General features: G+C 38.9%; 1 protein-coding gene across 1 annotated transcript in view; it reads left to right on the plus strand.

Moving 5' to 3' along the window:
• map3k5 (mitogen-activated protein kinase kinase kinase 5) overlaps positions 1-14268 on the plus strand; it is a 75739-nt gene that overhangs the window by 44528 nt on the left and 16943 nt on the right. Inside the window, exons 10-16 of the mRNA XM_080047624.1 lie at positions 2966-3119; positions 3663-3770; positions 4338-4390; positions 5895-5990; positions 8216-8297; positions 9796-9929; positions 11760-11887. Of these exons, the coding sequence (XP_079903750.1) occupies positions 2966-3119; positions 3663-3770; positions 4338-4390; positions 5895-5990; positions 8216-8297; positions 9796-9929; positions 11760-11887 (755 nt within the window). The remainder of the gene's footprint in view (positions 1-2965; positions 3120-3662; positions 3771-4337; positions 4391-5894; positions 5991-8215; positions 8298-9795; positions 9930-11759; positions 11888-14268) is intronic.

Here is a 14268-nt window from a genome sequence, read left to right on the forward strand (position 1 = left end):
GAACAGGGAAGTGACAGCATTACCATACATGGAAACATCCGCGTGGTCACATCACCAATTTTTATGCGACGTCACCAATTATGAAAGGGTAGACCGCTTTGAAGACGTGACTTCTCGACTGGCTAGAATAGTGTTTAGTGCTCTGCACAGACACCCCAGACGGTCAGCAGGGAATACGTCGAAATGCATGTAAGTCATTATTTGATAATTTAGTATGGTTAAGCATGACTATGAATCATCATAACAACGTTTATAGGTCATAAAAGTCAAAAAGCATCATAGGTCCTCTTTAATATTACACATAATTCATGCTTTTAATATGTTTTGCCACTTTACCATACAGTATTTTGATTAAAATTCCAGTCAGCTCCAACAAGCGTCGGCCTTATCCAACTTGGCCAATGAAAATTTAACCAGGAAGTTAAGCTCTCTTTAAATTGACCGTTAAAAACACAGAAATGTTACCTTGAAGGCAAGCTGTCTTTTTGTATGGTTTTAGACTTTCTTGTTCAAATGTTCATTCAATGCGACAGTAACACAGTAATAGCCCTTACAGCGTATAGGCAGCATTGGCTCAGAGAGAACAAGCTCACACAGGTCAACATACATTCACATTAGCACAAGTAGATCAATGAAATGAGGTAATACATACTGGCATTTTTTTTATAATACAATTTGAATAACTGCAGATCAAGAATTGTGAATTATTATTGTATTATGATTGTGATATTTTGTGAAGAAGTTAAAATGCAAAAATAAATGTCTCTTTTAAGAAATGCAGCAGACGTAACGATATTTTAAAACAGTGCAGAGATGAATGAGTGCATAAGGTGTTACACTCACCCTCAGCTCTAATGTCACTATTTAAATGCTACTATCAGGAAAAAACTGTTTTTCTGTTTTGTTCCAGGCAAAACTTCTTATTTAGCCATGACCGAAAGCTTTTCTTTACTGTCAACACACTGTTTGAGTTTCCTAAACAAAAAAGTGTTGAGCTACCAGCGTTTCAATAGCAAAACAGGAAAATAAGGCCCAAACCATCCTTTTAACCATTTTAATTGTTACATGACGAGCAGGTGAAAATAACTCACATTATCCTTTCATAGGGTAGGAACAAAACATTTTTTTTCTTTATTTCTTAATATCAGACTTTATATCCATTCTTCAAGATTTTATTTGAGACCTTTTTAGATGAGCAACATGTGGAGAAGTACAGCAAACGGTCTGTGAAAACTCATTAAGCTTCCATTAATGTCACAAAGACAACAATCATATGGTATTGTTTGTTTCTGTGTTATCGTTCATGGGTTTAAAAAATAATCAAATGCACCAACAAATAATCCGCCAGTACGTTGTTTTGTTTGTAATATCTGACATTTGGTTAAAAAGAAAGATTGGGATTTTGACAATTTTTTCGGGGCACTGTTTGTAAATGTTTCCTACTTTTATTAAAAACCACGCTATGGTTACCCAATATATCTTCAGTCACTGAGAGTATTGTTCTTTATGTTGAGTTTTACGTACACTTGCAGATGCATTTAATAATATTGAACTAATTAGGGGAGGACGGGGGAATGTGAGACATCAGGTAATGTGAGACATCCCCTGTATCTAAGACACGGAACACATGTTTGGTCATGTGAGATATATGTTTGCAAGCCCCTCTGATTTCCCCTTGGCCATGAAAGAGAGGACCTCATGTTGATTTTTTGCATGTAAATTTTCTTGCTGTCAACTTAATCGATTGTTATGCCTAATCAAATTGATTCAGGTAGAAAAACTTCTATCACACATGTTGATGAACTACCAACATATGAAACCATGTGATGATGATAACTGAAGATTAGCCTGAATTGCTGAGAGAGGTAGTTTTTTCTCAAATTGTGGCAGTGGGGTCAAGTGAGACAAATGCTGTGGGGTAAAGTGAGAGTGTCTTTTAATCAATCCATTATATTTGAGGTAGCAAGGAGACTAGTTTGAAAAGACAAAAGACAATGTGGGCTGGAGGTGGGGGTTGATGGTTGAAGGGGTGTCAGCAAGGGCATGGTTTGGCACGTATGTATGTGGGGGACAGGAGAGTGACCTTTAACATAAATAGACTCTAAGAAATATGTCTTTATTCAATGAATGATCCCAATAAAACAAATGCAGAAAAAAAGACTGAAAATATGGAAAATGACAGCTGGGTCTAGTCCTGTGTTCTGAGTTCCAGACTGTTCTGGTTCTGATTGTCCTTTGCTCTGACCCCCAGACACTAGCTGGCTCTAAGGGTCCTGTGTTCTGACCCCAGACTGTGTTTTAATCTAACTGATTCTATCTGTCATTTGAATGTTAATTATTGAATATGAATTATATGTTGTATTTGATAATTTCAAGTGTTTAGAAAAATGTTTTGCTTAATTGACCAAACCCCATGATTCTGTTACTAGTCCGACATTAGTTTTGTAATATTTGGTTTTCAAGCTAGCTGTCAGGATTCTAACTGTGACAATTTGTGTTGTTATGGTAGTTTCATAGTGGAAAAAGTTAGTGGTTCAGTTTACCCCCTTGATTTTTCTGGTCTGTCTCAGTTTACCCCACAGCTGGGGTAAAGTGAGACACATGACAACTTTTTTTTTTTTATCATATTTTCACTGCCCTTTGTCTTGAATAAATTCTGCTAATGCCCATTTCTAGGAAACATCTTGAATTAATGGGAAATGTGTACATTTGAGTGATAAATAATTGTAGCTCGCTTAGAGGGGAGCAAGGGTAAAAAGTGTCTCAGATTACCCCGTTCTCCCCTATGTCATATGTCTTGTTCACACTTTAAATTAAATATTGTATCTTCTTTTCTGTGTTGCAGTTACGATATTTGTATTTTGCTTATCTTGTTATACTGCCCTTTGAGGTATTTTTTGGGGTGAATTTGGCCTTTAATAAGTTTTGATTGATCGATTGATTGATTGTATCTCGATGGTTTCAGGTATCTGCGCTCACTGGTGGAGACCATCTTGATCTACCAGCAGTTTAAAAAACCCGGTGCTGAGCAGCCAGCCCCTAAACAAGAGCTAGTAGACTTCTGGATGGACTTTCTGGTGGAGGCCACCAAGAAAGACGTCTCCTCAGTCCGATTCCCTGTAAGCGCTCGCAGCCCAAAAATACTTGCTTAAAAGTGCAGTCTGTAATATTGCAATATTTTGTGGCATCAGATGCTGAAAGATTGTCTAGTTTCTAAATATGGCATTATCAACCATTGCCTCAAGTTTTTCCACAATATCAAGTGATGAGGTGAAGATTTATCTATGGTAGGCCTACTTCTTTTTCGCCAGCAGTTGCATTCCTCCAGGACACCCACTATAGAAATGCATATGGCCGGCGCTAAGTTTGTCTATCCGGTGCTACTGTAGAAACATGGCAGTGGAACATGTAGGGTGACCTGCTCTCATGTAGATGTGAAAGGCTCATTCTAAGCCAATAAAAGAAACATCAACTTTTATTTTCAAGTGATTATTCACTTATTAAGAATAATATATTCCATTTATACCATGTCTGTTCTGACAGAAATTTGCACCGTTAACATGTCCCACGTGTGGAGAATAAAAAGATAATGCATGCTCAGCTAACTTTCGTGGGTTGAATCAAGGGGGAAGATAACACTCTCTTTCATCTCTTTGGTCCAGGTGTTGATATTAGAGCCCACTAAAGTGTACCAGCCTTCATATTTGTCCATAAACAAAGACGTGGATGACAACACAGTGTCTATCTGGCATGTTGCTCCTGATGACAAGGTGGGTGTTACATTATTTATATCACCCAAGACTTTTACTGCTCAATTCTACTTTTTACTCAGTCCTCTTCTGTCATTTGCACTGAAATTGACAAATTCTTTGATTAAAAAATATCGTCTAAAATCCTATACAGTAACACCTCGTTCATGCTCCTTATTAGGCTGTGGGTGAACATAGCAACAATGCTGATGCTTTATATGATGTTAATGGTTAAAAAAACAAAACACAAAGATATTCATCAAGTTTGCTAACAGATGGGTGATTACTGTCAGACTTCCTGTTGTCTTATCTTTGGTTTAGAGTACATGCTGTGATAATGGAATCTTTTGTCCTACTATGAAGTCCTGTACATCTTGCCTTTTGATTATGTTCTCATATTGTGTAGTACATAATGGCTTACATCCACAGAAGTGCATAAAGAAAATTTATATTTTTATATATATTTCTGCTTGAGGGTATCATACCATCAAGAACTAACTAACTAACTAACTCTGACATTATCAATCAGTGTTGTGTATTCCACCTCTCCCAGAAGCTTTCATATGCCTGTTCTTATTTAACTTGCAGCACAAAGGGATTCATGAGTGGAACTTCAGTGCCACGTCGGTGCGAGGTGTCAGGTCAGTGTGATCTCTCTTTAATGACACTCTCATATTACAGCTGTGTGATGTGAAACCAACCTCACATGTCCTTCTATAGAGGTAGTTCGGCTTAAATTTGATCCTTTACATGGCGGTTTTGAAGGAAAGGCCTCTAAAAGTCACCAGAGGAATATGTCAGGAATCATTTCTGCCATTGAGCGGGATGTCACAACTCTTTTAAACCAAACCCCTTGCTGTTATGTTTGTACTGCGTTCATCTCACTGTTAATATTAGCATGAATTTATTACATGCTAATGTGCAATAATAGCAACTGAGCACGCTGTGACAACAACTATCTCTGTCTCTATTTTAACCTCTTTAGGAGGAACATATAAATGTTTATGAAACAGTCGTTGGTGTCGTGAAAAAACTAACGCTTTGGTCCATAGACGCCTCCGGAATCAACCACAACCTGAAAGCATAGACACTATAAATACTTGGTATAAGTCTCTTCAAGATCAAAATCTCTTTTTCAGGACAAAATGTAACAATAGAAAAAGTAAAACACCAAGCAGCCAAACATATAGTTGTTGCTAAGTGTACATATGTAAAGGGCTCCCATACGGGTCCAACATGTTCTATTTGCAGAGGTTTTTAAGCACCAAAGGATGCTCACTTTTAACTAACATAAGATCAAGCAAATTGTACCCTACATTGTACATTGCTTTCCGGCTGAATCAGAGCGCTCCATTAAAGACCACAGACAGTCTTTACACAGCTAGTTTTCATGCTTGTCTTTTTCCACGGCCCTCAAAGGAATTCGGTTTTCAGATGAGGGAGAAATGGAATAGCCGTGCTCAACATGTTGCTAGGGAACCACTCATTCTCTTTGCCCACTCAGCCTGCAGACAGTCAGCACTACACAATATCAGCAACAATACCAGCACACATACAGTACAGCCGCTGTCATGTCTGGGCTAGCCGCTCTGACCTTGGCACATAAGAACTAGAGCACTCATATCACTAGATAAAAGTTTCCATTTAGTTGCTGAATGTTTAGTTGTGATAGTAATGTGCACTAATCTACTACGAACTGTCACAGCAACAGAGATTTGAATTCTATTAAAGGTGGAGTCAGCGATTCTAGAGAACACTTGTTGTGAAAATCACCTTTTTGTCAAAATCGGGGAATATCTCATTATTCCCTACCTGTCTGTGCTGTGTGTGTGCTGAAAAAACAGCCTAGGCTCTGTAAACGGGCCTGTTGCTTGCTACGGTGGGCTCCCTTTGTCAACATACTCTTTGTATACATACCAGTTGACAGAGCCTAGGCTGTGAATCATCGCCTGATTTTTCTTTTTAGCGCACACACAGTACGGACAGGTAGTGGATCGTGAGGAGATATTCACTGATTTTGACAAAAAGTGATTCTGACGACAAGCATTCTCTAGAAGAACTGACTCATCTTTTAAGTCCTGTTTAAAGGCTTTATTCATTGACGTGGGTTTACTGTCTGACTAACTGTGAACCGTTTCTCCGCAGCATCTCCAAGTTTGACGAGCGCAGTTCCTTCCTCTACGTCCTTCACAATTCAGAGGACTTCCAGATCTATTTCTGTACAGAGATGCACTGTAAAAGGTTTGTCTATGTCTGTTCTCTCTCTCTCTCTCTCTCTCTCTCTCTCTCTCTCTCTCTCTCTCTCTCTCTCTCTCTCTCTCTCTCTCTCTCTCTCTCTCTCTCTCTCTCTCTCTCTCTCTCTCTCTCTCTCTCTCTCTCTCTCTATGCATGTTTGACAATGTGTCCAAATATAAGAGCTCCTTTCAAACAGTTAGTCTAAACTTAATCTAGTTGACATAATAAATCTTCACTTGATATGATATTGGAAAAAATTATTGATGACCTCTTTCCATTAGTTTGAAATGTATCGCCCTGTAGCTTAAAATCAGAACACAACATTGTATGTAGGCTATCTCAAAAGAGGGATTTCAAATTTACAGGAGTAGATTTTGTTTTTGCATGAATAAAACCTAAAAATATAAGCCATTAAAGGGATAGTTCAGCATTTATGAAGTGGGGTGGTATGAGGTCTATTACCTTATGGAGATAGCAGTCAATGCAGTCACTATAAGGAGTTTGGGAGAGACATCGCGGTAGTAGAAGTCAGCCTTGCACTGTTGCAGAGGGGGCACGCCAAAAAAAATCTAATTTTTGTTGCCACTTATAGTATTAATGCTTACCTAAAAAAACAGTAAATTTGGGATTTTTTTCAGTGCTTATTTGTGGACTGATACGCTGCACTGCACCACCTTGAGCTGGGTAGTCATATGGCCGAACTTTTAGCACCACGATGTTCCTTACCAAGCGCTGAGTGTTCAGACTAGTGTCTCTCACATCAGATACTCCAGTTGCAATATGTAGCGTGTGAGAGTCAGTGAGTCAGTGAGTCATGCTGCTGTTGTAACGGTGCCGCTGCTGCTCTACTTTAATCCAAAGCAAAGGGAGAAAGGCTTCGCAGGTTTTATCCAACTAACCGTTACCTGCAGAAACCGGAAAAAAGGCATTGATTTCACTTGTTCTGCCCTGGTGCATTTATTTTGGTCTCGCCTTCATACCAAAGAACTGTGGAGCAGATTGTCACGGTATATTGAACATCATATTCACCCTCAATTTTCACTATACTTACTTCCATATGATTAATTTGTTTATTATTGTGTTTATACTTTTCGAGCTGGCTTGCTGCCAATACCAAAACATCATATTTTCTTATTAGTCTGAACATAAGGGGTGGGGGGAAAAACTGTAAAACGTACAACCTTTGTAAGCTTAACAAGATATTTATTTGAATCCTTTCAGCTTTTTATTTCTTTATACATTTTTTTATTACAACGTTTGACCCCCCCTGGCCTGTTTTCTACTGTGAACTTAGGAGATGTACAGAGGATATTGTTCTTCTACTGTATATCTGTATGTTTATGGATAATAATACAATAAGAATATATTATATATACAGTATACTGTATATATAAAAAAAGGGAGTGATAGTGACGGAGTGGGGAGAATAGGTGAAAAGGAAGGATAGTGAAGGAAGAAATAGACAAAAGAAAAGTGGGTAGAAAGAGGAAGAGACCCGGTCTGATTGTGTTTGTGCATATGCGATATTAACCTGTTTGTATGCACAAGCAGAACACCTGCAGTCATGCCATGTTGTGAAAGCATGATGAAGCAACGTGCTAATTCATGCAGTGAGAGTGATAAAGGTCATTATATGTGTGTGTGTGTGTGTGTGTGTGTGTGTGTGTGTGTGTGTGTGTGTGTGTGTGTGTGTGTGTGTGTGCGTGTGTGCGTGCGTGTGTGTGTGTGTGTGTGTGTGTGTGTGTGTGTGTGTGTGTGTTTGTGTGTGTGTGTGTATTTGTGTGGGAGGTGTGCATGCAAATATACTGTAACCCCTTCTGGATAAGAGCACCCGCTAAATACTGTCACACAAAATACGTACAGTACTTAATTGACAACAACATGTGCAAACTGGAGTGTTAAATGGCTCTAATGTGACTCATGGATACTAAAATTACATGAGCCAAATACTTGAGCCATGAGCTATTTTTTTTTTTTTGCAAAATTTAATTACATGCATTTTACTGTTAAGGATAAATGTTTAGACAGCCCCTTCCAAAACAAAGTTATAAAGTGTGTTTTGTGGCAAAGACTGAAACATATAATATTTGATCAAATTATTTGGCAGTTTTTGCCAGATTTTGCGCTACTGTGGAGCCAAAACAACCCCGACTGTCCAGAATACCTGCTTAGTGGTAGTGAATGATCTATATGTTGTACTGATGAGGCATTTCTGTTGTTTTCTTGGGCAGGTTCTGTGATCTGGTCAACAGCATAGCAGAGGAGGCCTGGAAAGGTCCAGAGGAGGGAGACTGTGACACAGACGCCTTAGAGGTGGGAGGACTGACCACTTGACTATGACAGTTGTTTAGCCATAAAGTTTGGTTATATTAAAATGTTAAAGGTTTAAAGCTATAGTGTGTAACTTTTAATATAAATGAATGTTGGTGACATTCAAGTATTATTGTTATTTTATTATTATTTTATGGCGGCGTTAGCAAACTGGTGTCGCCCCACAAACACTGGTAAAGGAGCTCAGAAAAATCCCAAGATGCACCGAAGAAATGTTCAGTTGTTGACACTAATGCGAAGATAAATTCAGCTAATTGCAATTTGCATTATAATAACTGGACGGAAGCCCAGCTGCAAACCCAGTGTAAATGAACGGTAGCCTGCTGAGATAAGACCTAGATGTTTGCTTTTGTGCTTTCCTGCTTTGACAGTACAGTAACACACACCTGCTGCTACATTCACCTGTCTTCCTCAACGCAGCCTCAGGAAAAAGAGGAGATAATTATCCCAAAACGCTGCCACACCTTCTTTGACTCAGCAGCTTGGCGCAGATCATATGTCTAAACCGGTTACTCTCAAGCGCTAAAGTTATGTCAGGTGAAAATTGATTGTGGGTTTAGTTTCTGTTTTAACTTTTGCCTTTGCAACACAACCTGTCCTAAAAACCAAGGTTGTCGTTTGTGTCCTGTAAACATTAATCACATTGAGACACTTTAGTTGAGCCCTTCTTAACCAAGGTTTTCTTTAAAGGAATCAATACTAAACCTACTTTCTTTGTTTTTTCAAAATCAGTGTTCCCTCGTTGCAATGTCTGTTACTACCTTGTGCTCCTGCTATTTCAAGTCAAATTACGTATTTATTCATCCTTTTTATCCAACTTATCTGATCGTCGATTTGTTAATTAACTTGAACAAATGCTGTTTTCTCTATTATAAGATTAGTTTCAAACCTGTTACACTGTGTTGGTATTTGCAGGTTGAAAATAATGTTAAAGCTGTTTTTTTTTTATTGGAAACAAACAAAGAAATATATACTAGATTTATACTGTATATATATACTGTATATATTATGCTTACTTGTTTATTATTAGTTAAAATTGCATATAAGTAATGCCAAAGAAAATCTTTATAATCTATATGATAATTTAAAAAATTAAAAGACTACTAGAATATATTAATTTGATTTCATTTATTTATTTCTGAGGTTTTAAGGATACATTTTTTTTATAATTATACAGCTGTGTTTGGATCTGCTCTAAATGCGAGATTAGTCGGTAAGAATAAAAGCTGTTTCATAAATGTGTAGCATTACTTCAAAAGTTCAGTGTTTGATTAGATTAAAATGACCAAATGTAAATACATATCATTTCAGATCGTTTACTAATCATTCATCTGTAGTCATATCCTACATGGCCAATGAAACAGTATACAAACGTATTATGTGTTATTGTTAACACTGAAGGTTTACTAAGAGCTGATCCAACATTAAATCTACTTCACCATATTTTTACCACATGCTTTTTGTCCCTTTGTCTGCACAGTACGACTATGAGTATGACGAGCACGGCGAGAGGGTGGTTCTGGGTAAAGGCACGTTTGGAGTGGTGTACGCGGGCCGAGACCTCAGCAACCAGGTCAGACTGGCCATCAAAGAAATACCTGAGAGAGACAGCAGGTGAGAATCTGTTGCTAATTGAGAAAAATAATTTTTGTGTACTGACATACTGAAGCAGAAATATCACATCAATCCCTCTATTAGTAAGGAGAGTTACAAGGAGAATAGACATGGATATACAGTACTTGGTCAAGTTTAATTCCACTGTAATACTTACAAAAAAATCATTCTGTGAATATTTTGAGGTCTAAATTTGTTGAATGCATTTGCTTGTGAAATCGTGGCTTGTTCACAACAACTGTATGTTTACAAGCTTCAAGACTTCTTCTTCTTCACTGTCTTTGTTGGCACATTGCTACCATTCTTTGCAGATTAGCGCTACACACTAAATGTGGAATAAAAATGTTGCTCCATAGTGCTATAGTCATCAAAAACTCCACAGGATTCCTATAATTTTTTTTATGAATATATATGATCCCCCAGAGTATGAATCCTAATATTATTGGTGACTCACTTACCTTTGCTGTCATACGGAAGGATATCATGGCCACGGGAGAGAGAAGGCAAAGAGAAGAGGACGTTTTTCTTTTTTCATTTTTACATGAGAGGGTCAAAATGTCAAGAATAAAGTTGAATTATAATCTTGTGGAAGAATCATTCAAATCATTCAATCTATTCAAAAATTATATTTTAAGTTTCCAAGCTTTTTGTCTTCTGTGTCCCTAACATCAGAATACAAAATGTCACATTTGGGCACAAGATATTTCATAATCCAATTGACGGATTAACATTGGGTTTGATTCAACACATACCTTGAATAGACTTTTTTGATTGGAAGCCACACTCAGGACACTTTACATTCTGTAGCGGCTCCGGCAAATCTCCAATTTATTATCCTGTGCAAAGATGAGGTCACAACCCAAATGTAAACCGGTCTCCGAGCCCGCTCCTGTTCAGCATCATTAAGACAAGTGCTTTTTGTGTGTGTGTGTGTGTGTGTGTGTGTGTGTGTGTGTGTGTGTGTGTGTGTGTGTGTGTGTGTGTGTGTGTGTGTGTGTGTGTGTGTGTGTGTGTGTGTGTGTGTGTGTGTGTGTGTGTGTGTGTGTGTGTGTGTGTGTGTGTTTCTGTTTTTTTAGTCACTTGACTGACTGGTTAGCATGAAACTAGCGTGAGCCGCTAAGAAAAAAACTCCCACTCTTCCCTCCTTGAATTCCCACCAGTGTCTCTGTTTCAAAGGCCTGTCTCCTCACAGCTCTGTACCTTCCTCATTCCACATCACTAGACTCTCTCACAGACTAGATAACTGGGCTGACACACTTTGTTCCACTAATCACATCAGCCAGTCAGCAGGGCGCTCGCCTGCAAAGAATGTGGAGAATTTAGGTACAGTAAATAATTCACCAGTGGATTGAAATCTCTCGACAAAGAGAGAGAGAGAGAGAGAGAGATTCATGCACGGAGCTGTGTGAAAACAAATTGCTCGTAGGCAAGATATCCTTGCAGCCTTGTGTTGAATGACAAATAAAGTAACACAATTTAAATTAACAACAATTAACACTAAGATTTGACCTTGCTGTTTTTTCTAGATTATTCTTTTGGCTTTTGACATGTAATCTATATCTAGTATCTTGGTTACTTCTATGTCCATTTACAAACTAACACATAGACCACTTTTCTCTGCAGACCTTCAGTGAACTGATGAGTTCAAAGTTCAAATGATTTTATTTTTCATTGCTAGAGGAGTGTATACGCTGTATTAGCGTGATATCAAGCACCAGCACTTTTTTCCAACCACATCTACACACAGTATCTGACCTGTTTTCTGGGGTGAAGAGTATCATCTTTCCTTATCTAGCCTAGACTGTAACGTATGTGTTTGGATGTGTACAGGTATTCACAGCCCCTGCACGAGGAGATCGCTCTACACAAACACTTAAAGCACAAGAACATTGTCCAGTACCTGGGATCCATCAGCGAGAACGGCTTCATAAAGATCTTCATGGAGCAGGTGCCTGGAGGTGAGAGCTGCTGTGGCTGTTATGGTAGTTTAATAAAGAAGAAATTAAAGATAAAACTAGAGTAGTTTGATTTACAATAAGGGAAACAGCTTGTGCAGCATAGTCCAAGTCTCTAGTGTCTGTCTCAACCTAAAGGAATTATTTTAGTGGCTGCTTAGCTTGATCAGTTTCTTCGCTCCTGACTTAAAGCCACTACGAGTAACTTTGTCCGTTGGCGGCCCCTTTGGACGAGTATTTTTACGACGCCAGCTGTTGTAAAGCTGTTTTGTAGCGCGTGCCAGTCTCAATTGATTAGGACGCAATATAGTGCATGTCCGTGTGTTGAAAGCAGTGAGGGCACGGACTCTTTTCGGCTCTGTGAGAGTGGTTAGTGACTCTGCATCAACTAATGCCAGTCAGTGCCACACACCTGATTGCAATGAGTTGATGCAGTGTCACCTAACTACTCTCACGGAGCTGAAAGATTATGTGTCCTCACAGAAAGCGAGAGACGGCAGTTAGTATGGATCACGATAAGGTAATGTGTTTATGTTGTTGTAAATAATGACTATTTCAGATGAATAATGGTCATCTGATGATGGTGAAGCAAAGTAAACTTTGTTTTAGAACCGCTCATTCATTTAGGAGTAAACACTGCAGTCTAGTTCACTCCCGTGTAATTGTCTACACGTTGCTTGGCAACGCCCTCGCCTCCTCCCGCCCGTCTATCACTCTCCCTTTTAGCTTTTCTTCATTGCATTTTCTTTTTTTTCTTTGATGGTTCAGCCCTTCAGCCCCGTTATCAGTCATTATGACGACAAATAACTGTCTCAAACAAGGCTCCTGCTCCCCTTCCCTCACCTGGTGGGATAGGCTTCTCAAATCGCATTGCAGCGCTACACTGAAATCTGCGACCAATACGGATATGTGACCATAGAGCCTGCATGCGTGAACCGAAAATCGGACTGGGTGTGCGACCAGACCAAATGCAGTAATAAAAACTATATAAAAACGTCTTTCTTTGCACTGATAGTCTCGTTTGCTGTTAAAGGTAATTTATTAATTTACTCGTAGCTGCTTTAAGGTATATTTACTGGAAAGAATATATTTGCGCTGATGGCTATGTGGGCCATTGTTTTGCAAAGTCAGTGAGCTTTTATTCTTCCAATTAAATTGCCTTGAATAGATTGTTTTTACAGTAAAAAAAAGTTGCTTCAAACTGCAAAACATCCACTTTTCACTCCAAAAGACAGTTTTTTTCCACTTATGCTTTGTGCAATCCTTTCACTCAAACTGTTTCTGACATATAAAGTATGTGCTGTTAATCTTTCGGCCTTCACTCAGAAAAACGGCGTTGGTAGCAGGTTGATGAAAGAAGACGCAGTTTGAGGCAGATGAGGAGGTCTCAGGAACAATTCTTTTATTTAAACAACAAAACTCATCCTGCAGTCAAAACGAAGCCAATAAAAAGTTAAAGTGTTTGTAGCCAAAAAACGAATAGAGGTACATGCATAAAACAAAAAGCTATGAAGAATTCCTGTAAGCTAAAAGACCTATGAAGAGTTCCTGTAAACTAAAAGACCTGTCTCTTCCTGCATTGTGGTGGCCTTTAACCTGCAAATCTAAGTGAGCTGATTGGTCCTTAGGTCAGTAAGCTCCACCTCTCCTAACTCCTGATTGGTGGACCCTAACTAACTCCCAACCTACACTGTTTAGAGGACATCTGTGGCTGTGTTCGGAAAGCCATACTAGCGTCCTACATCCTACATACTCACCATCTATATACTGCATACTGTCTACTCAAAGATCGATTGTGTATGCGAGGTGCGTCGAAACGTTTTCAGTTGAAGTATACTCAAGCAATATAGAATTTCTTCTTCTTCTTGTAAGATTCAGGCAGTTTAGACGCTGTTTAGCGTTAGATAGGTTAGATATTGAACTAGATTTTTACAGTCCTGTGTTCATCATCTGTGCTTTGGACCTCTTGTTTTATAATTATGTTTTGAGGCGGAGGATCCCTCCGACGCTCTCTGTCCGGCTCATCAGACAGCACTCAGCAGTCTGTGAGTTGAGCTGGACGAGCCGCGGTGTGTGGAACAGCGATCTGTTCTAATCTCTCTCCACTATCAGACTCACTTCACTCATTTCACTTAGTAACTATAATGTTGTTAGGTATTTATCTTCATCTCTTATCTATTGTAAGAGTTTATGAATGACTGCACGTACAGTTGTCAGATCGCGGACCCCAAACAATGTCGTTGCCTAGCAACTTGCTCGAAAATATTTCATTTTCCTGGGCGGGTAGAATTGACCCAGTGCATTGTGGGGCGGTTGAGTAGGAAAAGTATACAATCGATTCATACCCAAAATCTTCTTGCATACCCAAACTCGCATACCCAACC

Source organism: Ammodytes marinus (genome assembly GCF_949987685.1).
Source record: "Ammodytes marinus genome assembly, chromosome: 19".
Lineage (NCBI taxonomy): Eukaryota > Metazoa > Chordata > Actinopteri > Uranoscopiformes > Ammodytidae > Ammodytes > Ammodytes marinus.